This window comes from Lissotriton helveticus, chromosome 10 (assembly GCF_964261635.1).
Source record: "Lissotriton helveticus chromosome 10, aLisHel1.1, whole genome shotgun sequence".
Classification (NCBI taxonomy): domain Eukaryota; kingdom Metazoa; phylum Chordata; class Amphibia; order Caudata; family Salamandridae; genus Lissotriton; species Lissotriton helveticus.
This window is the reverse complement of record NC_136071.1, coordinates 418,656,594-418,683,223: the sequence shown is the minus strand read 5'-3', so window position 1 is coordinate 418,683,223 and position 26,630 is coordinate 418,656,594. Positions and strand designations below refer to the sequence as shown.

Below are 26,630 nucleotides of genomic sequence, written 5' to 3'. Positions count from 1 at the left end.
AAAACGACCTTACCTGTGTGCCGCATGATTGGAAAACTTGTTCGAATGGGCCAGGATCCGACCCCTTTGTAGAGCACCCGCAGCTGAGCGCATTGTGGTGAAGGATCACTTTGCAAATATATATATATATATATATATATATGTTTCCCAAAGCCTCCGAGCTTTAAAAAACGCACTCCGTGGGGAAGTTGTTCACAGAACTTTATTGGCAATGCAGTGGCGTCACGGGCCCGCAATTTATGTCCCTGACGCGTTTCGGTGCACACCTGCACCTTATTCCTAGGGAATGGCAAGTTGTGACATCCGGGTTGGACTCTCGCTTCTTTTGCCCTTCTAAATCATGTGTTCTCCAGTGAACAGCATGCTGGTAGCGGCAGTCCTCAATTCCTCCCCTTCGATGGGTCCCATGTTCAACTTTATTACTTCGCCATAATTCTCCTTGCATTAACATCTCGGCCCTCCAGTGAGCCCCAGGTCCGTGCTGCCACTGCCATAATATCAAAATTCCTCACGCCGGAAACAGGCCGCCTTGATTTGCAGCCACTTCAAATAGCTTTATTCGTCAGCATGTAGCTTTTATGATCATAAAAGCTTCAAATTGCATCTATGCAATAAAACAATATTTGCTAAATTTTAGGATAAAATCTTGCAGTACTGTGCAGATGGTCGTTAAAAATCTTGACATAAAATGAATAGCAACATATTTGATTTAAAAACATAAAACAAATTTCATAAAAAGCTTAAGTCTGGGACACTATATACATAATGGGGCGTAATCCATCTCAGTAAACAATGTATAAAGTACAAGTGCTATCTATATAGTTGACAGTGTTTAGATGGTATATGATTTTAGTCGCAAGTAATGAGTCATAAATATCTACATTAAAATCACACCTCGTAGGGCTCTGATCCTGATTTGCAAGGCTTGGCCTAGAAACTTTGCCACTCCGCATGAAAAAAGGACACTGGAATCCGATTTTAAAATACGCATGGCAGAACGGTAATCGCGGGTGCCCATGTCACTACATATTGGTTTTAACCATTTCCTCCTACATTTGTTATAAGCAGGGCAAGCAAACAAGACATGGGCAACACACTCCATTGGACCTCCACAGCACGGGCGACTCTCTGTCATGTTCTCGGCTGTACGCCACTTTGCCTTTCGGGTGTTAACAGGAAGCGTGCCGTATCTAAACTGGATATAAAGAGACCTAGCTCGTGGGACCTGGATCACATCTAGGTAGCGCTCCAAGCTTCTAGTTTGTTTAAACAGGAAGAACTCCTCTGTCAGTCTGCCCAACATTGGCTTGCATAGTTCTTGCCTGTCAATCCAATCCCAATAATATCTCTTGAGTTCCACTTTACTAGGGGGAGTCTGGCTGTCCCATGAGCCTCTAAGGTCAAGTTGCATCATAGCTTTCTTCACTTATGATAGCCACTTGACCTTATAGTTTACATCCAGATGTATTGCCTCTGTTAGAGCTGCAGCATAGTAGATAAGCTCTTCAGTGCGCCGCAGGCGAGCCCAAAAAAGCAATGGTCGTAACCTGGCAATAGCTCTAAACGGATACCTACCCATGTCATACATTAATGGTGTTAAAGGGGTGTTGCGGGGAAGCATTACCAAATCCCTCAGAAATATGTGCTCAGACCTACTTATTTCATCCACATTTTCAAACCCCCATAGCTCGGCTCCATACATGGCCGAGCTAACTGCCTTTGCTTCATAAACTGCAAGCACAGGGGCAACTGGCCTACTATACGAGGAGAGATGTTCTCTGCTTACTACTCTGGTCACATGTTTATGGTTCAAAAGCATTTTAGATATATGGGGCCTCCAGAGTGTTAGACCTGGCACCATTGGCGTGGGTCTCCCTTCCATTTTTCGCTGTTGTCTCCTCTGTTTTTACTGGCATTAGATGCTCTGGGCGCTGTGCCACTGCCATTCAGTGCCACAGCACAAATGCTCCCTGTGTAAATATGATTGTGAATTGGTATATCCCTGATTGGCTTATTTGGGTTACCTGTAAGTCCCTAGTTGTGTGGCCTGTGTGTGCCATGGGCTGTTAACCCAAATGCTGCTGGTGGGCCTGCAGCACTGGTTTGCGCCACCCACAGAAGCAGCTTGTAAAGTGTACCTCAGACCTGCCCAGCCCCTGAACCTTCCCTTAGCATCATGTCAGTCACCCCTATGGTAGGTGCATTGTGTGTGTAAGGCAGGACATGGCTTGATATGTGTAGCATGTCCTGGTAGCGAATTACCCTCCATTTTGTTTTTCACTGCTGCAAGGCTATCTGTTCTACATAGGCTAGAATGGGCAGACTGGCTATTACCTCTTATAGTCCTAACTGTCACAGGGAAAATTGTAGAAATTCAAGTTTGGTATGCCTGAGCTCAGAATAATAAAATACATCTTTTAGCAAAGCTGGTTTTAATATTCTGTGTTTAAAAATTCCACTTTTAGAAAGTAGGTATTTTCTTGCCTAAGCCTTCCAGTGTGCTCTGCTGTTATGTGTATTGACTGTCTGGGTTTAGAGGGGCAAGGCAGGCTGAGTCAGACCTGGGTTGAATAGAGAGATCTGCATTGAGTACTGGGGAGGGGTAGCTCCTTGACCTGAATAGGGCTGTGCCTGGCAAGGTGAATGCTGGCTTCACCTCCTACTGTACGTCTGATGTCAGACCCCCTCTTTCTGAAAGGAAGGATGCAGCCTGGTAAACAAAGTGCTCCAGGCCTGAGCAGAACTGGTTCTGGCTGGTTTCAGTGACTAGAGACTTTTGAGAACAATGACTTTTGGGGTATAAATATCTGTGCTCAAACCCCTACAATTGGTATTGCTCCTGGATGTCAAGAAGAAGCTCTGTCCGTGTTACTGAAGGAATCTGCAGGAGAGGACTGTCCTTGTGTTTGTGTGCTGTTTCTTGGATTGGCCTGCAGTAGTTCCCCTTGGACTTGGAAGAAGAGGGAAAGGGACTTTTTAGAGACTTTTGTTTTGCTAAGCAATCACCCAAGGGCTAGAAGAGAGCTAGACTCTTGCTGGAATCACAGGCACATCTGACTCCCCCACCAGCCTCCTGATTCCTCCCAGCGAGGATTTCTATCTGCAGGTGAGCCCCTGTGTGTTCCAGGGCCTCTAGTTCTACTACAGAGAAGAGAGAGCTGAAAATCGTCGCTAATGCCGTTTGCGAGCCGCCGCAGGTGAAGAGCGTAAGAAAAAATCACAGAGGGGGATGTCGCAGTGTGGTGCTGATATGGGGATGGGCCCCTCATGTGCGGATTGAGACATGGGTTGGCATTCAGGAACTGGAGCCACACCTTCAGGTAGGTCTCAAGTTGATCTGACGGTGTGTAGATGAGCCTTTTGTACGAGGGCATTTTAAACATCTTCGTTAACCATTCCTCATATGTGGGTGTGTGCAGGAAATGCCAGTGGCGGAGGATGCAAAGTTTGGCTGTGGTCAGTGCTGTAATGAGGAATCGGTGATTGTGGTGTGTTAGCATAGGGATGTCAGAAGTGTCATGCAGCAATATTACTTAATGGGACATCAGGGAAGGGAGAGAGACTTTCTTGCTTAGTGTGTCTCCTACCATGGCTCAGAGGTGCAAGATTTCTGGACTGTCATATAGGACGTGCAATGTGTCACAACCAGGTTGTCGGCTTCACCAACACCATGAGTGGTGCAATAGCCCCACTCATTCCAGTTGCACTGGAGTCCAGGACCATTCATGAACTGTCTTGAAAAGACAGAACTTCATCCTGGACTCCCTCACCCTGCAGTCCAGATTCTCCAAATCCTTGACCTAGTCACCCTCTGACTAGTCAATCTGCAATCCTCTCCTGCTATGTGGTTCACAGTCTCTGCATCTGGGGCAAGGAGTACTTCTACCAAATTAACATGTTGTAAAGGAGACATTACCCCTTAATGGCCCCAATAGTGGATGTAGTAAACTATTGGGGAGGCCGACAGGACCCATATGGTCTCACCCACCTTGTAGTGGCAGAGGTACAAATATCTCGAATAGACCATCCTCACACTAGTGCCTGGATACCCCTAGGGGTGATTAGCGTGCTTGTTAGACCTGGCACAATTGGCGTTGGTCTCCCTTCCATTTTTCGCTGTTGTCTCCTCTGTTTTTGCTGGTGTTAGATGCTCTGGGCACTGTGCCACTGCCATTCAGTGCCACAGCGCAAATGCTCCCTGTGTAAATATGACTGTGAATTGGTATATCCCTGATTGGCTTATTTGGTTTACCTGTTAGTCCCTAGTAGTGTGGCCTGTGTGTGCCCAGCGCTGGTAACCCAAATGCTGCTGGTGGGCTTGCAGCGCTGGTTTGCGCCACCCACAGAAGCCGCTTGTAAAGTGTACCTCAGACCTGCCACTGCGGTGCCTGCGTGCAGTCCAGAACTGCCATCTTGGCTGTGAAGTGCCCACACTTCCCAGCCCCTGAACCTTCCCTTAGCATCATGTCAGTCACCCCTATGGTAGGTGCATTGTGTGTGTAAGGCAGGACATGGCTTGATATGTGTGGCATGTCCTGGTAGTGAATTACCCTTCATTTTGTTTTTCACTGCTGCAAGGCTACCTGTTCTCCATAGGCTAGAATGGGCAGACTGACTATTACATCTTATAGTCCTATCTGACTCAGGGAACATGGTAGGAATTCGAGTTTAGTATGCCTGAGCTCAGAATAATAAAATACATCTTTTAGCAAAGTTGGTATTAATATTCTGTGTTTGAAAATACCACTTTTAGAAAGTAGGTATTTTCTTGCCTAAGCCTTCCAGTTTGCTCCGCTGTTATGTGTATTGACTGTCTGGGTTTAGAGGGGCAAGGCAGGCTAAGTCAGACCTGGCTTGAATAGAGAGATCTGCATTGAGTACTGGGGAGGGGTAGCTCCTTGACATGAATAGGGCTGTGCCTGGCAAGGTGAATGCTGGCTCCACCTCCTACTGTGCGTCTGATGGCAGACCCCCTCTTTCTGAAAGGAAGGATGCAGACTGGTAAACAAAGTGCTCCAGGCCTGAGCAGAACTGGTTCTGGCTGGGTTCAGTGACTAGAGACTTTTGAGAACAAAGACTTTTGGAGTATAAATATCTGTGCCCAACCCCCTGATCTTTGTATTGCTCCTGGATGTGAAGAAGAACCTCTAGCCGTGTTACTGAAGGAATCTGCAGGACTGTCCTTGTGCGCTATTTCTTGGATTGGCCTGCAGTAATTCCCCTTGGACTTGGAAGAAGAGGGAAACGGACTTTGAGAGAATTTTATTTTTGCTAAGCAATCACCCAAGGGCTAGAAGAGAGCTAGCCTCCTGCTGGAGTCACAGGCACATCTGACTCCCCCACCAGCCTCCTGATTCCTCCCAGCGAGGATTTCTATCTGCAGGTGAAGCCCCTGTGAGTTCCAGGGCCTCTAGTTCTACTACAGAGAAGAGAAAATCGTCGCTAACGCTGTTTGCGAGCCACCGCAGCTGAAGAACGTAAGAAAAATCCAAGCGCTGCTGCCGCCGAGCACTCGCAAACCAACAATCATCGCATCGCACGCTTGCGGGCCACAAAGTGCTCGCTATCCCCGGAGATCATCGCATCGGACGTTTGCGGGCTTTTCGAAGGCTCGCTAACCCCGGATCATCGCATCGAGATGATCGCATCACGACATCGCAGAGCGGCCGCCAGGCGGCTGCCATTTTCCTCGCATCGCACCCGGATCATCGCTCCCTCGCGGGGTGCCATTTTCTTTCTTCACAACAAAATCGCACACGCAACAGGATCAGCGCATCATCCTCCCTTGCGGCAAGGATTCAACGCATCGCTGGCCTAGCGAGAAGAAATCTGTCGCTTTGTCCCGCACGCACCAGCAGCCCAGTGCATCATCCTCCCTTGCGGCAAGGATTCAATGCATTGCCGGCCTAGCATGGGGAAAATCATCGCTACAGCTTGTTTGCGACATTTTGTCTGTTTTGCTACGAAATCCAGGTACTTTGTATGTAAAAGGGTCACAGAGACCCCTGCTTTGAACTGAACTCCTATTTAAACCCTTTGAACTCTTTTTCCAGCTTTTCAAGAGTCCCCCCATTTTTCAGTATTGTGGCTTTTTACCGTTATTGGTCTTGTGTTAAGTCTATATATAAAGATACTTATTTTTTATAACTACTTGTGTGGTGTCCCTTTGTAGTGTCCTTCACTGTGTTACTGTGTATGATCATAAATGCTGTACACACTGCCTCTGAGATAAGCCTAGCTGCTCGTGCTACGTTACCACAGGGTTGAGCAGGGGTTATCAACGGGTTTAGCCCCCTTACTCCAACTTAGGAAGAAGGGTCCCTACTTGGACTGTGGCCAGCCACTGCCAATTAGAGACCCCCATTTCTAACAGTGCTCTACAAATCTCTGACTGATTGATTGATCTCCATTTCTGACTGAGAGTGAGGTCAAATTCCTCTCTCAGTTCCACTAAGAATTTAAGGAGTCGTGGGCAATGCCTTGGAGAGAGACATGATGTCTGCCTGTCACCATAGCAGCCAGACGGGCAAAGCTCCTCCAGTGTGGATGCTGGCGTTCTGTCAAAGGGGGTGGTCCATTGTGTAAGTAAGCATTTTTTAGAGGGGCTGGTGGCAATGCTTCCAGTAGAAAACCATTGCCTGGATCATAGGTTTCGCAGTCGTGTCAGGGTCACACCATGTGCATAGAGCATCTGCAGCCCTGATGGGATACCGGAGAAATACCTTTGAATCAGGACCCAGAGGGGAGGGGAGGGACTGTGCTGCTACTTGTAGGTAAGTTGTGCAAGGTGTAGTGCTAAGATGTAGTGTTCGAGTAAAGGGAGGCTAAGACTGCTGTTTTTCCTGTGGGCAATCAGTACGTACATTGCCACAGTTTTGTGGTGCCCCATATTAAGCCTTTGTTGTCTTTATCCATAAAATGTAATAGTGAGAGGGGATAGGAAGCGGAAGCATACTCAAAATATATGTGAATCTGGGGAGGGTTACCATTTTGACAGTTCACTCCTTCCCCAAAGCAAGAGATTGAGGTTTATCCATTTAGCATAATCTGCCCAAGCACACTCAATGAGGGGTTCAAGATTATCAAGTGTCAAGCGTTCCATGCCCCTGGTGACATAGACATGCTGGTATTTGAGATGGGACGGCTTCCAGTGAACCTGATCACCCTGCATGGCATCTTTCATCGTGATCTTGGAGAGAGGTAGGGCTTCACTCTTGCACCAGTTGACCTTGTAACTTGCTATTGCTCCAAACTCTGCAAAAAGTCTCAGAAGAGCTGGGAGGGAGCTGTGGAGAACAGTAATTGTCAGCAAGATGCTGTCCATGTAAAGGAACAGGTATAAAGGGCAAGATGCCGTCCATGTCAAGGAACATGTATAAAGGGCCTCCCGGCGTGGGTATACCTGTTATGTTCACCTATTTATGTATGGCTGAGGCTAAGGCCTCGAGAGAAAGTAGGAGTTGCGGGGAAACATGGTACCCCTATCATTTCCTGCACCTCACCGGAATAGGGCTAATAGGAAGCCCGCACAGTTCACTTGCGCTGTAGGGGAGTCACACTAAGACTGTACCCTGGTGATGAAGCCGTCTCCCAGACTGAATTTGCTGAGGGCCACAATGAGGTATCCCCATTTTATGAAGTTGGACATCTTTTTGGCGTGGAAGGACAGGGCCTTTTTCAGCATGTCTTTGGCGAGCCAAAGAATGTGGGCCAGACAGTTGAGATATTTACAGGACATTTGTTCCGAGACAAACCTCACCTACATAGGTTGGATGAGTATAGGGATAACCTGTTTAAGGTGGGTCTTGAGCATGCTGGCCAGAATCTTGATGTCTCGGTTAAGGAGGGAGGGTGGCTGGTAGCTGCCACAGAACATTGGATCCTTAACTGGAGAAGTGTGGCTCAATGGTTAGAGCGGCAGACCCTGATGCAGAGGTCTGGCCCGGGACCAGGGTTCAATTCCCTCCTCGGCGGGTCTTGAGCTCCATTTCCCCGGACCTGATAATTCTCGCCTCGGTGCCCATTCTAATCATGGGTCCCACTCTGCAACTCTGGGCAATAGCTTGCTTAATCTCCACAACAGCCCCAACAGCGCTGGGATGCCTGGCTTCACCTTGGGGGTGCCCAGGAGTGGATATTTCACTGGGAAAAACCAGGAAGGGTTCCACAGCGGTATGAGTACAGCGCCAGGACGCCCCGTTGCTGGGGCAGCAGTGCGCTTTACAAGTACAAATTCATTTAATTTAATTTCATTTGGGGAATACCGTAATTTGGGCTTTATTAGCAATCTGCCCCAGACCACCCAGCTGGTTTGCTTTCTTATAGGTAGTCTACTATGTCGGGTTTTGCCCATTTGTAGAACTCTGCAGGGAAGTCATCTTCCCCAGTACCTTGTGGTAAAGTGAGTTAGAGATAGCTTGCGCACACTCTTCCTTGGTGATCTTGCCAGAGAGAAGTGACCGGCCTTGCTCACTAAGATGTGGGGGCGATGAAGGCCTCGGAAGAACATGTTTATTTGACCCTCATCATTGGGGATATTAATGGCGTAGAGGTCTTTATAGTACTTTGCAAACTTGTCCTCTATCACCTGGAGGTGTCTGATGATTTGGTCAGCCTGGTTCCTAATGGCTGGGCTCGCTGTCGCTGCTTCCTGCTGTCTGAGTTGCACTGAGAGCAACCGTACGGCTTTCTCACCCTTTTAGTAATGGCGGTACCTAAGTCTGTGTAGCACGTACTCCGCTATGGAGGTGAAGAGAGCATTGAGGTCCTCTTTCACCTTTTTCAGACATCTCCCTGTGGCATCGGAAGGGTGAATCAACAGTTCAAGGGAAGTATGTTGGATTACCCTCTGTTTGTTATGTTGAGTTTTATCACGCCTGATTATTTGCCCCCTAATTGGTGGTTTTGCCGCTGCCCACAGCATCTGTGCAAATGCGACTGATCTCGCATTAGGGTCTAGTTAGAATTTGAGATGGAGGAGTGTTTTCTTCTCTGGCATTTTGTAGTAGGAGGTATTAAGGCACCAGGGCTTACCGATTGGATGTGTCAGTCCCAGGTTAATCAGTAAGCTTGTAAGAGAGTGGTCTGAGAGTGCACTTTTGAGAATAGTAGCATCCTCAACCAGTGGGGGTATTGGGAGATGAGGAAATAGTTGAGCCTGGATTGGGTGGTGTGCACAGGGGAAAGACAGGTATGTCTTCTCCATTGGATTGAGAAGGCGCCAGTCATCCAGCAATACTTGGTCTGAAAGCATGTCTCATGACCGCCTTATCAGCATGGTTGGCTTTATCTGTTGGGCCACTGTGATCTAGTAACACGTTTAGGGCCAGCTTCCAGTCACTTCTGAGGAACACAAGCTTAGTGCTCAGTTCCGTCAGGATGCAGTTCTGTCAGAGGAAGAATTATGTTTTGTTCTCACTGGAGAATAAATTGCTACTTGTGTTTGTACCTCTCTCCCCATTTGATCTCTGTTAGTTGGTATTAAACCCCCTGTGCCTGGGGCCTTTGTCAGGGCTTGTTATATGTATTCCTGCATTTCTACGTATGCACACCATGCACACTCATGAGGCCTAAGGCTCTCACCTGTCTCTGTCTTCTTCCTGACCGGTTTCCTGTATTTTTGATTTCCTCAAAGAACGAGCACCATGGGAATACCTAGTGTTGTCTTGCAGACCGCTGCCGACACAGGCGGTTTAATTGAACAATTATTTTCTTTCAATAATAAAAAAAAACTTTCTATCCATACCCCAGTTACCCTATAAATAAAGAAAATCTCTTGGGTATACCTGTAGGTATTATTAACCATATACATTTCTTCTGGATCCCTGCTTAACCAGTTTTATTTAACTAATGAACTCCCATTTCATCTTTGGTTGAGTCTGCCCTGGTGGTATCATCCTACCAGGGTATGGATAGGTGCCAATGATGAAGCATGGACAGAGAATATTTGGAATTGGTAAAGCCCACAGTAAGAACGCACCAGTTGATTGTGACGTCAGGGTGTCAGCTGGAACTCTACTTAAAAGTGCTAAACATCTCAAACCACAGATTTCTTCTAACTAAATTCCGGCTGAATAAAATCCACCTACTGATCAGTGGCCGCCCTGGCTGGACAAACTCAAATGATCTGGGGCTATGTAATTGTGACGGGCTTTCCCTTATGGACACTGCCCATTTTATGTTCTTTTGTAAACACTTCACCGCCCTTAGTTATTACCAAGTGTCTGGGAAATTTACAATATTGCTAAATTTTTGACAATTGTAACAAGATTAAGCAAAAAAATTAATTGGGCAAAGTAACATCATAATGCACGCAACTTTTTTTTTTTTAACAGGTTGTATAGATATGATTGTTATTAAAATTTAATTATGAAATGTTTTTTTTTTTAATGTAAAAACATATTTATATCACTTTTAACTTGACCTTGTGTATTGTTTATTGTCAATCCTTGGTCCTTTTTAATTATATAATCTGTTGCTTTCTTGGACCAATTTGCATGTTTTTTGTATACTTTTGTGGTTTATGTTTGAAACCGAATAAAGTATTTTTTGACTGACTGATGAAGCATGTCATGATAAGTGACTGAGACATCTAATCCAATATCTCTGGATAGCCAAGAGGTTGAGGCAGAACATCCCCTCCTATGATTGGATACAATTTCTTTCTTCGTTCTATCTTATTGTTAATTCCTGTTGATTTTGTGTGTAACTACTGAAGCTGGTAGAGTGCAACTTGTCTCACTGTCTCTCGCGCTCTACATTGTGATAACCTTATTCTAGCTCTATCCAGTTTTTTAATCATTGTACGATGAGCTTTTGTTGCACCGCAGGACCTCCATGAGAAACAGACGTAATTTTAGGAGACCACTGTTAGCATGATGATGACCACAAAGGAAATGTTAAGTGGATCAAAGCTTTGACCAGTTGTGCTTGGTCCTGGCATTGCATCATTTAACAGGTATCATAAGGAGGCAGTACAAAATAGTGCATTTAGATTGTGTATAAAAATTAGTATTATGACTTTGCTTTTTGTTCCCTGGACTCCAAATTACTCTCTAAGCACAAAACATTACCCTAAACGTATTTAGGAGTGAATACCGGGGGAAGGATGTAATACTGGAAATGAGGTGGCCACAGCCCTCATGTATCTTACCTTGCAAGGCTCCACTAGCTTGCTTGATCACCCTACCTGTGCTCGCCATGACCTCCTGTGCCAAACCTCACTGCCGGCAGGAGTTGGCAGTGTCATGACAGGCGGAAGTGCAAAAACCACCCTTGATCTCTGCACATTGCTGCATAAGCTTTGGTGTTGACAGTCTATGCACTGGCCATTGAACTAGTTGTGTGTGTGCCTATGCACAATTGTCTGCTATTACCTCACCACTCAGCTTCTACAGGATCTATTTGTGAGCCCATATGAATAGACACCTGCTGCAATCAAAGAGAACTTAGTATGAAAAAATCCAGACATAACTTATCTATACTCTTCTCAAGTGTGTGGAGTGCTAATTTTCTTTCTACTGCATAACTGCGCTTTCTCCTGTAAGTTATTCCTTCCAGCCCAAACACGCACAACCTCCTTTAACTCTCTGTGCCAATTATAGACTATTTTGCCTGCCTAGCATGCCATCTGCCATTCTGTAGCCCTACAGCATTGAGCATATCTCACACTATATCTGAGACAACAGCACTTGCCGTCTCACATTGCCTCACCCCTAACTTTCGGAGGGATGTGATAGACTGGATGCAGTCAAGAGACTCACAGTTTTTTAAGCCAAAAGGGTTTATTTTAACTTCCTCCCACCTGCAATTGCCTCTATTTCAATAGAAGTCAATAGGGACGATACATTCTCTCTATTTCTTTGAGGCCGAGCCTAGGCAGCACATATGAGCTGTCTGCAAGACCTGCTGTAATCACTATACGGAGTGTAATCCCGCCTGCTCCTTCCCATTGGTTCACTCCTGCATTGCTCTTCTTTCATGGCTCCTCATCGGTTGGTGCTCCTGATACATCATATCCGTTTTAAACCATAGAGAACTGACCAACTTCAGTTTACTTACAATGTAAGTGTTGATATGGTCTTTTAGGGACTACTTCTTGTATTTCCTGCTAGCCATTTCGCCCACTTCACGGGCCGTCATGAGCATAACTTTAATATACACAGCCCCCGTGCTTGATTTATTAGCACGTTGGCCGCTTTCATGATTATTTTTTTATTACCATGGCGCCCGCTTCATGGACCACCATGTGAATAACATTTATGTGCGCGGGCGCACGCTTAATATTTTAGCATGGCGCCCACTTTCATAGTTACAATGTTTCATGGCTTTTCAGAAGTGTCACTGAAAACCCTGAAAACCTGCTTGTTTACCCAGAAAAGTCTCTCGTAATAAGAATTTTCGAGGTACTTCTCTCATCACTGCAGGTGGAAAGCCTGTGTCCCCAGAATGACCGGCTTCGAGGAGTGTGCCTGCTTTCCTTCCCCGTCTGTAACAGGGTCTGCTCGTCCTTGGCTCCTCATGTCTCTGCTTGCCCTATCCCAGAGGAGGAGCAAGTTGTGAGCCAGGAGTATCCCGCCCTCTGTGTGTCAGCAGTTGGATGGCGGAGCCGGGATCTACTCTGTCATGATCATCCCTTTCCCTGTCATCAAGCACCTCATCCCACTGCCGGGCGCCCAGTGTGTGTGAGCAGGTCTGGCCTGGAGGACCCCCTGCCAGGCCTCAGCACACCTTTCCTTCTCAACCACTGATGCCAGCCCAGGGGCGGGAGCCTCCTAAGCCCCCAGCATGTCGGGCAAGCAGTACAAGTGGCCCGAGGTTAGCTGCTGCATTAGGTATTTCATCTTCAACTTTAATGTAATTTTCTGGGTACGTTCGGTTTTCTGTGTGTTCACCCCCTGTTTTGTTGCTAGTATTCGGTTTAGCCTCATGAGTGTCCCAGGGGTTCCTGACCCTACCCATCTCAGAGGCTAAGCAGCTGCCCATAAATCAGAAGAACTTCCAATTCTTTCCCTCGACCCCTCTTGCCTCCTCACCTTTTAGTGCCCCCCTGCAATGCAAATTGATTGTTTCCTGCTGGGCAGCCTTGTTTTCAAAACGGTGACTCCGATCATCATCTTCTGGGGTGCACAGGGGGGTCGGGGTTGGGCGGGGAGCATGGAAACAGCCAGATGATACCAGTGTTAAACTAAAACTCCAGAGAAACATGCAATTGCATTAACTGTATGACGCTGTAAGTCTTAGTTAGATATTACCTAAATACTCAATGGTCCAGGAAGCAGGGAGGTGCTTTGTTGTTGGGCTCTCTGCTTAAGGGTGCGGGATGATAGGCCACAGAATGCAGTTCAGTTATATAATTTCCACAATAACAACAGTTTTAGATTTCTCAACGCACCTGTACATGGTGTTATCAGCCTACTCCGGCCTTGGTTTTGTTTTTTGTAGGTCTGCCTTGACAGTCTAGTTGTCTGGAATCCATTATTTCCAATCCTTTAACATTTACGTAAAGTGGGCTTTGTCTCCACCCCCATAAAGTACCACTCCCTCACCTCATACTGTTGTTTTTTTGTGTATTATTCCTCCTATGGAGTGCTCGCCCTGTAGTTCAAGAGGGATTGTCTTACATTTTAAAAGTACACTTGATCATCACACATTAAATACTTCATCTTAGAGATGCATTTGATGGTAAGAGCAATCATTTTTATATGTTCACTGCATCAGATTAAAAAAAATTAAAATTGTCAGGACTCAAAAAAAATCCAGATCAGGAACCTTTCATGTGACAAAAGGCGATTTACACTGACCAGATAAAAGAGACACCAATGCAAGAGTGTCTTGCTCCAGAGATGTGTAATCCCAAGAGCTCTGCACATCTAGTACCCCCTTTTTTAGGTCAATCCTAGGCAGCACGCATGCGGTGTCTTCTAGACCTACTGTAATCACTATACGGAGTATAATACCGCCTGCTGCTTGCCATTGGTTCCCTCCTGCATTGCTCTTCTTTTGTGGCTCTTTATTGGTTGGTACTCACGATACATCATTTCAGTTTCATGCTGAGGAGCACAGACCAACTACAATTTACTTACATTGTTAAGGCTCTAATTATGAGACTCGCAGGGCGCTGTGGTGGCAGTCCAGCCACCACCGTACCGGCAGTCCGACCACCCGATTAGGACTTTGGTGGTCGGACTGCCATTGCACAGGAAGGAATACACAACGTGGTGCATTCCTTCATGTGCAGGAACTTGCACTGGAGGTCACACCGCAGTGCTGTTTAAGGCTCACAATGAGCTTTTAAACAGGACCCCCTTGCTGCCCGCCTGCCAGACCATAAAATTACTTGTAATCTGGCTGGCATTGGTGAGTGTTGGCAGTCCTGGAGTGGGTTGGTGGCGTGCCACCCCCACCAGGACCACCAAAACTCAGAATCAAGCCCTAACTGTTTATATGATACTTTAGGGACTACTTTTTGTATTTCCTGCTAGTGATTCACTACGCCACCCGCTTAACTGGCCACACATGCATAACTTTTCTGTGCAAGGGCAACGTGCTTCATGTTTTAGCATGGCGCCCTCTGTCATGTTTATATCTTTATCACCATGGCACCCGCTTCAAGGGCCGCTATGTGTATAACTTTTATATACACAGGTGCTTCGATTTATGTTTCAGCATGGTGCCGCTTTTATGTTTACAACCCCAATATCTGTAAATCTCGCAAATGCCAGACCTATTTCATTGCAAATAGTTGTTTCAATAGCTCCCACTTTCCTCTTCAAAAATATTGGCATGTTCAGTACTGTTGTGCCTTTGTGTGCTGTGTTGTAGGTCATGGTTTCTCCCCTCCCTGGAGGGGATGTTTCGTTTATTCAGTGTGATGATGTTAGCATCAAAATAAAGGAGGTGAAAACCCCTGCTTCAGAACTTCCTGGGCCATGCTAGCTACTTTTTTTGTATCTCCGTTTCAGCTATGGATTAGGCCAGGATCCAGGGAGCAACATAAAAGGTGCCAATAGATTGTGGATGCATCCATCCTGGGCAGGACCTTATCTTCACAATTTGAAGCCAGCCCTGGTCTTAGGACAGGATTTATGACTTTCTTTCTGTGTATGGAAGATATCAGGGAGTGACCACGGAAAAGCCATGGTTCAAACATTTATGAGTTTTAAATGCAGTTCCTCGCTTTGTCCCTCTGCAATCTCATGAAAGGGTTATCCGTTCAAAAAGGAAGGGGTCTATTCTTGGCCACAGTGATATTTTGACAGTGTTGCTAAAGAGTAGGAGGTGTGAACAATTTTCCAATTCATTCATATTCAGAAAAAAAAACATTGTTCCATTCATAGTGGATACACAGGTGAGTAAAATGGGCATGTAATGTAGTGGGGTGAGACAGGAGAGAAAATGAGTGACAAGAAAATACTGGAATGGATGGAAAGGGAAAAGAGAAAGAGAGTTTAGGGGCAAACTCCACTTTTATCCTTCTGCACTTGACTTGAGTGACTGAAGCCCCTTCTACTTCCCAAGACTAATGTAATTCAGTTTGTGGTCTGCTCTATATGTGTTATCAATGCAAGTGGAGTTATTATGAAGAAGGCATTATTTGTGTTTTTTTGTAGGAGACACTAGAAGAAAAGTTCCCGAATGTGCAGTCAACGGCAATGAATTTCATGAAGGTAAGGAAGAGGAAGAGTTCAAGAAATCATTTTTTTCGTGCATCCTACCTTTCCCACAAAAATATTTTGTACATTAGGGAGGTGTGGACAACTGGAATGCTTAGAGTTATGTAGCATCTCAACAGTATTCCCATCCGGTCCTAGTATGAGTATGTGTTGGAACTGAGATTGCTGTTGGAATGTAGAATGCAGAATATTGTAATGGGTCTACCATTCTGTTCGGCAGCAGTTGGCTGTTTGCCTTCGGCTGGGTTGCAGTTCCCCCGGCAGCTCTGTATCCCAATAAACATAATTTTCTCCACTTAGTTTTCTCTCCTTGTGGAGTCACTTATAAGTCATGTTAAGAAAGAGTGGTGGAAAACATGATAGTATTATTCCTTTATTACTCCTAGTTTTATTTTGAATATGCACTTTGTGCCCTCTTTTGCCCCCTCAGCTGTTATTTTGTCAATGCACACAGCTGTAGGTTGCTTTGTTTTCCAACTCAGCATTATTCTGCTTGCCACATTTTTCTGCGCACAAAGTCACGCTGATGTGCACGGCTTATAAACATTTTAAAGATCACATCGTGCAGTATCCTCTGATGCTGCCTGTTTCCTGTGTCTTTCACAAAGTCACGCCGATGTTCACAGCTTATGACCATTGTACAATAGACTATATTTATTTTTTGTTTTTAACATCTTGTGTGACTCTGTTATCATAGTAATATTTAGCATTGTGTTGTATTTTGTTCAATATTTGCATGTGCCAGTCAAAAATATGCAGTCTGTGAATCTTCCTTCATTTTTAGAATCTCTGTGCAAACCACCAGTGTGTTAAATAAAAAACTGTTTGACGCATTTAAAACATATTTAGGGACCATTGGAGCCTCAAGATTTTGTCCTGACCTGACCTGAAAACCTTTTTGTTATTGCATTCTTTGGGATTTGAGGGTCATGCCATTTTCAAGCATTTACCAAACATTGAACATTTACAAGGCAAACAGCTGGAAGATTACACAAAATGTGTTTAAAAATTAGAAAAACGTTTTGAAGTGCAACCTTGCATTGTCTTGTTGTGACACACATTTCTCATGAGAAAGGAAATGTCAGGAGAAAGTGTTGATATTTATGTATCTGCTCCAAGGAGATTGGTTGCAGAATGTCACTTTGAAAATTTTACTGATCAGTTGGTTAGATACCAATTTATTTGTCATTGCTCCAACAAGACTATTCAGCAACATTTTTTGTAATTGGCCAACCAGTCACTCAAGGAAATGTTACGCATTGCTAAAAGCATAGAAACTTTGCAGTTATCCGTGAAGGAATTGGAAGTATGGAAAACTGAAACTGTGAATGTAGTTCAACAAAAGTCCAAAATCTCTAGCAATTCACAATTTAAAGAAAACATGAGATCCGACAAGTTTTTTAAACAATCTAATATATGCTTTAGATGTGGTACTATGTCACATTTTAGGAGTGGGAAACTATGTCCAGCAAAAAATGTTACATATAGAATTTGCAACAAATTAGGGCATTTTGCCAAGGTGTGTCAGAGTGAAGGAAGACAGTATAATAGAAATAATTCTGTCGTAGCCAATTTAAGAGATGAAAATATTGAAAATATCATTTCGAAAAACTACAAGAAGATTTACAGGACATCGTATTAGTAGTTAGCAATGATATGGTTGCATCAGGAGATCCGTCGCTTTGTGTGGATCCCTATGCGACATATCAATTGGTGATAAATCAATTAAACTACTGATTGATTCAGGGGCATGAATAATCATGCTGACAAAGGAATTATTCAATGAGTTGTGGCCTCGCTTGGACCACCTGACCGTGCCCCCGTGTCATATGAAGTACACCACATTGACCTGTCTGGGTTTTTTGAAGATGTATTAATCTTCAAGGGAAGGAAGATTTTTGGGAAGGTGCATGTTACAGTTAAAGATCAGTGTATCCTGGGATGGTTTCACCAGGGTCTATTTAAGATGATTTTGAATCCAGGTACCAGTGAACAAGTTTCTATAGTAGATGTTGGTAGTATCACTGATGATTGTAGTATGATTGAAAATCTATGCACTAAATTTCCTAGATTGTTCTCTGGAGGAATTAGGTTAATCCAGGGTTTTCAACATAAGATCAAAGGGAAGGAGTGGTCAATTCCTGTGAAACACAAAATACGCAGGATTCTCGATTTGGATAAGGAACTAATAAAACTTTGTGTGACTCTGGAATAATCAAACCAATTGAATCTTCCTTATGGTTGTCCACTCTTGTGATAGCTCGCACGAAAAATGGTGAACTCAGGGTCTGTGTAGACTTACGCAACCTAAACAGAGCCATTTGGATTGACTCACATACTCTTCCAAAAATTTCTGATTTGTTGGCTGCTGTGTCAGGTGCTAACTGGTTCAGCAAGTTGAATCTTGCATCAGCTTACCCCCAAGTAGTATTAGATCCTGACTCTAGACATTACACAGCTTTTGTATCACCAATGGGCACTTTTCAATATTGCAGAATCCCGTTCGGACTTGCATCGGCAGCTTCTGTCTTCCAAAGAATAATGTACCAATTGTTTAGAAATGTTGGAGTCGTCTTCCAAGACGACGTTCTAGTAAACAGTAAAACTAAAGAAGAACATGTGACTATTCTGGAGCGGGTGTTGTTGATTCTTCAAGAATAGGGCATTATACTTAAGATTGACAAATGTAAGTTTTGCAAAAATAGAATTGAATATTTGGGACATGTCATCTCTGGTTAAGGCATTGAGTCTAGACCTGGTCTGGTCAACGCTATAATGAAGTACAAGCTCCCAAGGATAAAGGTGTTCTTAAATCTTTTATGGGAATGTGTGAATTGTTTTCCTGAATATGCTTCTCACATTGCACCTTTAAAAAATTGCTAAAAAAAGTGTTGTTTTTGTTTGGGCTGACTCGTGTCTCAATGCTTTTGAAAAGGTTAAAAAACAGTTTGCCGGTTCAAAGGTGTTGAAACCGTTTGATCCCAAGTTACTGTGTTGTATCATGGTGGATGCATGCGGTTATGGTTTAGGTGCTGTACTAACTCAGCAAAAATGGCAGTAGAATATACGGTCAGTTATGCATCTAGAGTATTGAGGGAGACTAAAATGCAGTATTCTACAATAGAAAAAGAGTTATTAGCATGTTGGTGGTCCATCCACCCATGTATGGGGTACAAAGTTTACTATGAAAACTGATCATAAATCGCTTGTGGCCAATTTTGTCTGGAGAAAAGATTAAAGAACAGACACCTAGAATTTCCAGACTATCTTCCAAATTGTTACAGTTTCATTTTGACATTGTCTATATCAAAGGGGGCATGAATGTACATGCTGATTTTTTGTCATGGTTTGCTATTACAGATGATGATATGGATGGTGTAGATGATACTGAAGAGAATTATTTTATTGCTTCTTCGGATTTGGAAGGAATGTGTGCTGTGATGGAGCATGAATGGAGAGATGAAATGGCTTTGGGTGAAGTCATGAAAACTGTCATTGGTTGGGTTTCAAAGGGTTGGCCTAGAGAAAAATCAGTTTCCAGTATGTGTCAACCATTTTAGAAAGTGGCTGATGAGCTATCGATTGATGATGGATTTCTTCTTAGGAGTGATAAGTTATTACCATCTGTCTGATTGATGTTGAAGTTCATTAAAATGGGTCATGAGGAAATATGGGCGTCACCTTCACTATGAAACTTTTGAAACAAACTCTATGGTGGCCCTCTATGGATAAAGATGTTGAATCATTTGTGGGTATTTGTGTGGTGTGTTTGTCTTCTGACAAAATATTGGTGGTGAGGAAACCGCCTTTACAACACATTGAGTATCCTGAAAGGGCTTGGGAGAAGATAGACGTTAATCTAGTAGATCCCGTTAACAGATTGCTGAGCCGATTCTGCTTTGTTTTGGTAGCAGTCGATTTGTACTGGAAGAGGCCTGAAGTTAAATTTGTTTCTGAACCCAGTGTCAATGCAGTAGTGGATTTTCTCAGAGAGCTTTTTCTCAAGGAAGGTGTCCCTCGATATTGATCTCTGACAATGGCATTCAATTTACCAATGATGTGGTTAAAGTTTTTTTTAAATCTAGTGATGTTAAACATTTAAAGATGCCCTGTATCACCCTCAAACCAATGGCCAAGTGGAACAAATGAACCATGTGCTTGTCCATTGTGTCCCTTGGGCTGTTAACAACAAGTGTGTTGTGGTGAATGCAGTAAGATTTATGTTGTGGTTTTACCGTATTACTCTGCAGTCCACTACCCAGGTTTCTCTTTTTGAGATGTTGAGAGGGAGGAAGCCAGCCACAAATATTTGCCTGGGGTGGATGAGCAAATGGGTCAAGTTTGGAATAGATACCAGTGTGTGTGATGCTGAAGCAAGAGGCAATGTAGAAGCGGAGAGGTTAAAACAAAAAATGCATTTTGATTGTCGCAATCGTGTTAAGTAAATGCATGGTAGTGAAGCTGTTTTCATTAAGAAAGCTATTTTTGTACACAGAAGTGGTAGTAAGTTCAATGGACCATATTTGGTGGATAAAGTATGTGGCAACACTGTGAAGGTAAGTGGTGCCATATGGGAAGGTTTGGTCAAATCTATTCATGGATCTGACTCAAAAGAGTTCAAGTGTTCCTGTGAGAACTCCAGTTATATGGAGTCCTGGACATAGTATTCTGATGAAAGAAAGGGAAAAATATGTGAGGGTGTGGACGAGAAGGCTGAAAGTGTACTTCATAGGAGTGGGCGATGTTTAAGGTTGCCTGTAAGGTTCAGGGAATGACTCATATTGTTGTTATTCTGTTCTTATGGTGTCTCATCTTCTCTTCATTTTTTTATATCATACAGTTCACTGTACAATTTATTTTAGTTTCTGTTAATTGTTCTGGAGTATATTGTTTTGAATTATAGTTTGACTTGTTTACAGTTTTTAATATAGCTTGTTTTAGGAAAAGGTAAATGTAGCATCCAACAGTAATCTCCTCAGGTCCTAGCGTGAGCGTGTGCTGGGATCGAGATTGCTGTTGGAATGTAGAATGCAGTATATTGTAATGGTTCTACCATTCTGTTCGGCATCAGTTGGCAGTTTACCTATGGCTGTGTTGCAGTACCCCCCTGCAGCTCTGCATCCAAATAAACATAATTTTTTCCATTTCGTTTTCAGGTGACTCTCTCCTTGTGTAGTCATTACAACTTACAAGTCATGGTAACAACGAGTGGTGGAAAACATGATTGTATTATACCTTTATTATTCCTAGTTTTATTTTGAATATGCACTTTGTGCCCTCTTTTGCCCCCTCAGCTGTCTACTAAGGGCAAGCTAACATGCCACATGTATCTCCTGCAACTCACCACTACTCTGGTATTTCCTCACAGCAAAGAACATATATATTGTACAAGCAACATTTCACTTAACCTCAGTCTTAGGGCCCACCCACCAAAAAGAATCTAAAACAAAAACTGACATAACAGATAGTTTTTATATTGATGATTTTTTTTCTGATTCACTAACGAAAACAGGTACAGCATGGCCAATGAGTGCAAGATTCTCAGAACAACACTTTCCCTACTGTTTGCTCATTTTGGAGTAGAAATGGTAAATCTGCTCCATCCAAAGTATGCCATTTTTCCTACTGTTACAAACTTAGAGTTGCAGTAGTCAGTATGATCCCTCCAAAGTTCCAACACTTTTATTAGTGTTGGTCAACTTGGAGTGGGAATAGTAAATCTGACCCTTTCAAAGTCCAAAACTTTTCTACTGTTGCCTAGATAGGAGTGGGAATATAAAAGTGGACCGTCCAAAAGCAAATTTTATTTCTTACAGTTGCTTAGGGTGGATTCTGAGTAGTACGTTTTACATTCTTTGATGTGTGTATTTTTTACATTTTTGTTTGAATCAAGTTATAATGGTATTTAAAAAAAAAAAAAATTGTTTATTAGCTTGGAGTTATAATTGTATGTATGTTTCACTTTGTTTTCAAGTTGCATGCATTTCTATTTCTGTTTGTATGGTTTTATTTATATATTTTTGTGAATATTGTTTGTCTTCCCTATAAGATTCTTTTAAACCTGTATGTTTTACGATTTTCAAATATATTTGGTAATTTGTTTCAAAGTTTGTATTTATTTTAATTTAATATTTTTTTGTTTCCTTTGTGTTTTCCTTTTTAAGAACTATTAGTTTTAGTAATGCATTTTTATTTAATTTGAATAACCTATTAATTATATTTTATTGTTTTTAATTTATTTTGATTAAATATGTATGTTTTACACTGTAGCGCTCATTTTGTTAGACTTGAGTGCTGCTTTTGATACCATATCCCATGTAGTCCTCCTAAACACACTAAACTCTCTAGGCATTAGGGATTCCACTCTCCATTGGCTCACCTCCTTCCTTGATCAACGTACCTTTCAAGTTTTTTCACACTCTGTCTATTCAGAAACACTTTCTTTTAACCATGGAGTTCTTCAGGGCTCTATCCTGAGCCCCCTACTGTTCAACCTATATGTCACCCCTTTGGCAGAAGTCGCAGAAAAGTCAGGACTCTCTCTCTTCTCATTCGCCGATGATTCCCAAATCATTTTTTCACTATCCTCTCACAACAACGACCCCTCAAACCTTAAAACTGGGCTCACCAACATAGCTCACTGGATGCAGCAAAAAGTTCCTTAAATTTAACGGCAAAAAAACTGAGGTCTTAGTCCTAGGAAAAGAAAAAGAATTGTGGAACCCCACACATTGGCCCCCTGAATTGGGCTGCCTCCCCACCCCAGCATCCCAAGTTAAAAATCTAGGCTTTCTAATTGACGACTCACTCAGCATGCGCCCACAATCCATCAAAGTTGCAGCTACCTGTTTCACCATTATCAAATGGTTAAAAAAAATCTGCTGGATGCTACCTGAGTCTACCAGAAAAACAGTAGTCAATGCACTAATAACACCCAGACTTGACTATGGAAACAGCCTATACCTAGGAGCACATAAATCTGCCATCCATAGACTGCAATTAGTTCAAAACGCTGCAATCAGACTCCTGAGTAAAGTCCGTAGAACCTCCTCTATCACAATTCACAGACATAAACTACATTGGCTCAAAATAGAGAACAGAATCAAATTCAAAGCTCTGTGCTTCATGCACAAAATCAAGAACAATTGTGCTCCCCGTTATCTTCAACACCTCGTCAACCCATACATACCTTCTCGCAATCTCCGCTCCAGCACCCACGGGAGATTCATCGTACCGAAAGTCAAACGAGTTAGGATGGGGGGGCAAAGCTTTTTCCCACTTAGGCCCACAACATGGAATCAAATACCCACAACTCTGCGCAACGAACCAAACTACGTACAGTTTGAAAAGCTTTAAAAATCTGGCTTTTCAATAAATAACCATCATGACTATCTGTAAACCTCCAACATCTCTATACCTTGCGCCGGGAAACCCTATTGTGGTTAGCTGTTGCGCATTACAAATTAAATAACTAACTAACTAAGCCTCTCAAGGTTTTATTGATTGATTGATTGATAGTATATCTTTTTTCATTAGTATATTTATATTTGTTTTAATATTTAATTTAATTGAAGTTATATATCCCTTTTATTTTTAGTTATTAAATATATTTACCTTTTTTAGCTTATATATTTCTCTAAACATGATTTTTTTTAAAGTTCATTCCTTTTTTGTTAAATACTTTTCCATAGATTTTGGTTCGTAGATTGTGCTTTTTGTTAAATGGTGTAAATCTGTTCAGTAGTTCCTGAAAAAATCAAAAGTAAAATCATAGAGAAATTTGCGAAGTTGTACCGTAGGCGTACCGTCCGAGGATTATACGCGTACCATTATGAGCACGAGCTGCATGCCAATTGGCTGTTAACTGTCTGTCAACACACCAAACCAGGAAGTGTTAGCAGCCATCTTGTGCCTCGGTAGAACCGAGGCACAAGTAAACTGAAAAACAAGTGCGCAAAAGGCGCATAGGGGGCAGGGTAGAAACACCCTGAACCCCTAGGCCTGCTCAGGGGGTCCCACAAGGACGCTGGGTGCACGCATGGTACGCGTACCCTGCCGATAAAAATAAATAGCATTTTTTTTGCCCCGGGGGCCCAATCATGGGGGAAATGGACTTTTTGTAAAGGGGGGCTCTGAGGCCCCCCAGCCCCGGGGACCACCACCCCCGGGGCTATTTCAAAATGGGTGGGGGGCTCTGAGGCCCCCCCCAGCCCCAGAGACCGCCATCCCCCGGGGCTTACTTTAATAGGTTGGGGGGCTCTCAGGCCCCCCCAGCCCCAGGGACTGCCACCCCCGGGGCTATTTCAAAATGGGTGGGGGGCTCTCTGGCCCCCCCAGCCCCGGGGACCACCACCCCCGGGGCTTTTTACAAATGTTGGAGAGGGGCCGCACGGCCCCCTTCTTGGAGCCTTGTAGAGGCCCTGGGGACCGCCACCCCCCAGGGCCGGCTCCTGCAGTGTCCCGGGGTGCCCACCCCCGGGACACTGCTGTTTGCTATGGTAGGGCGGGAGCCTCGCGGCATTTTGTGTAGAAGCGAGGCTGAAGAAGTCAGTGGAACAAGTGTGGAACACGTAGTAAGGGTGCAGGGTAGAAATACTTGGACCCTCTAGACCTGCTTTTTAAACCTGGCAGATGCGCGGAGTGTGCGCGGACTCTGCCGTAAAAATAAAAAGTTAATAAAACTGAGCTTTTTTTATAATTAGCCCCGAGGACCCAAATCCTGGGGGCAAAATTATTAAATTTTATGGGGGGCCCAGAGGGGCCCCCCAGCCTCGGGGACTGTCACCCCCGGGCTACAAAAAAATAGGTTGGGGGGGCTCCAAGGCCCTTAAGCCCCAGGGACCACCGTCCCCCGGGGCTTTATGTATTGTGGGAGGGGGGCTGCGAGGCCCCCCTCCTGGAGCACTCGAGGGCCCTGGGGACCGCCACCCCCCAGAGCCGGCTCCTGCAGTGTCCCGGGGTGCGCACTCCCGGGACACTGCTGTTTGCAATGGGAGGGCCCTCCCATAGCAAAATTGGTTTGGATTTCAAAAGAGAGAGCAGGGAAACCTGCTCTCTGAAATCCAAACTAGATTTCTTTTCCACATGGGGAGCTGCATGTTAGCAGCTACCCATGTGGAAAAGCAATGCCGGCTCCCAAACGTGTAGACGTTGTGTACCAAACGCGCTGGAGTTGCGCACCCTACAGATTATGAGTCGTGCATCCAACGCATGCACACCTGGGAGCCGCACTGAGCGCTGCGCGCGTGACTTCTAATTTTACCGTAAAAAAATAGCCCCTATCAGTAATTTCTAATATCCCAGGGGACCCCATCCTCCGACGTCCTTCGGGAGCCGGCATTGCTTTTCCACATGGGGAGCTGCAAACATGCATGTGGAAAAGCAATCTAGTTTGGATTTTGAAAGAGAGAACATATTTCCCTGCTCTCTCTTTCAAAATCCAAACCAAGTTTGCTATGGGAGGGCGGGAGCCGCGAGACTCCCGCCCTCTGATAGCAAACAGCAATGTTCGGGGGGTAGGCACCACAGGACAGTGCAGGAGGCAGCCCTGCGGGGTGGCGGTCTCCAGGGCCCTCGAGGGCTGCTGGTGGGGGGGCCACGCAGCCCCCCTCCCACAATACAGAAAGCAACGGGGGTGGTGATCCCCAGGGCTTGGGGGGGTCATTGAGGCCCCCATGTCTAATTTTGCAAGGGGGGGCCTTGGAGCCCCCCAACCATTTATTTTATAGCCCCGTGGGTGGCTTTCACTCTTGCATAGCAAACAGCAATGTTGAAAAAATCTTCGGTAAGATAACAAAGGATTTTGAAGTCCATTTTCGCCGTTTTTGTTGTGTTTTGCTGCCTTTAAAGCGACAAGACTTTTAACGCCGTCTTTGTAAATATGCTCATGAGTTTTGTAATGTCGACAATCCCGTCTCCCATTTAAATAGGCACGAAGTATTTATTGAAGTGCATTGTGAATCGTGAAGCAACACTGTCTAATTGTGATCGATAAAGAATTGAAAGAGTTATGTACTTCTTTTGCTCGTAATGTGCATAGGGGCAGATTTACAAGTTCATTGCGTTACTATTGAGTCACTTTTAAGATGGGGAAAGTGACACAAAAGTGGTGCAAGGGGCTTGTAAATCTGCTACACAGTGTTCTGTCTTAGTTTGCTTTCCTTTCTGTCATGTAGAGGATCCTGGGTAAATATAATGATTTCTGTACAGCCAGTACCTTTCAACCCTACCCCCAAACTGCTTACTACCTGTTACCATAGTAACAGTTCATGGAACACTTAAGTGAGCACAGAGGTTAGAAGTTCAACACACAATGTTGCTAATCGTAACAGTTACTGTGCTGGAGTTTTAAAAGTTTTCCATAGGAACCGTTAGTCGTAGCTATAGACTGTGGTAAAGAGCTGGTAAAGAGTTAGCCTCAGTATTATACTTCTAGTTATAAATATCATACGTATATACTTTTTTTTATTAACTTTTATTAAAACAACAATAAATAACTAGAAACGTAACTTTAAGATAACAATATAATAAACAAAATGTGAAATGAACTCCAATAGAAGTAGGGTAGGTAATCTGCAAAACAAAAATGAAAAAAAGTTTTTAAAATTCGATCGATGTGACTGAAGGAGGTCAAAGATTACAAGTTAAGGTAATACTTGGCAATATTTGTAAATTTGCACGTCTGCAGTGTGCCTGATACATTCCACCTCTCTTATAGGCCCGGTTCAAGAGGTGTCTGTACGGAAGTGCCTACTGCGTCAGATTTACAGTATGGACCAACAGGTCTTTAAAATGATTCAGAGATGAGATAGAATTAGGTGAGAGATCAAGTCATTATGCAGGACAATATTCTTTGGGGCTTATTTACAAGCCCCTTGCGCCACTTTTTCATTACTTTTCCCATGTTAAAAGTGACGCAAAAGTGGCGCAAGGGGCTTGTAAATAAGCCCCTTTATT

At 44.0% G+C, this 26,630-nt stretch overlaps 1 protein-coding gene across 1 annotated transcript in view; it reads left to right on the top strand.

The window, feature by feature from the left end:
* The window catches only part of CDKL4 (cyclin dependent kinase like 4), an 843,500-nt gene that overhangs the window by 714,677 nt on the left and 102,193 nt on the right, over positions 1 to 26,630 (top strand). The window contains exon 8 of the mRNA XM_078662902.1: positions 15,612 to 15,668. Coding sequence (XP_078519028.1) covers positions 15,612 to 15,668 — 57 coding nt within the window. The remainder of the gene's footprint in view (positions 1 to 15,611; positions 15,669 to 26,630) is intronic.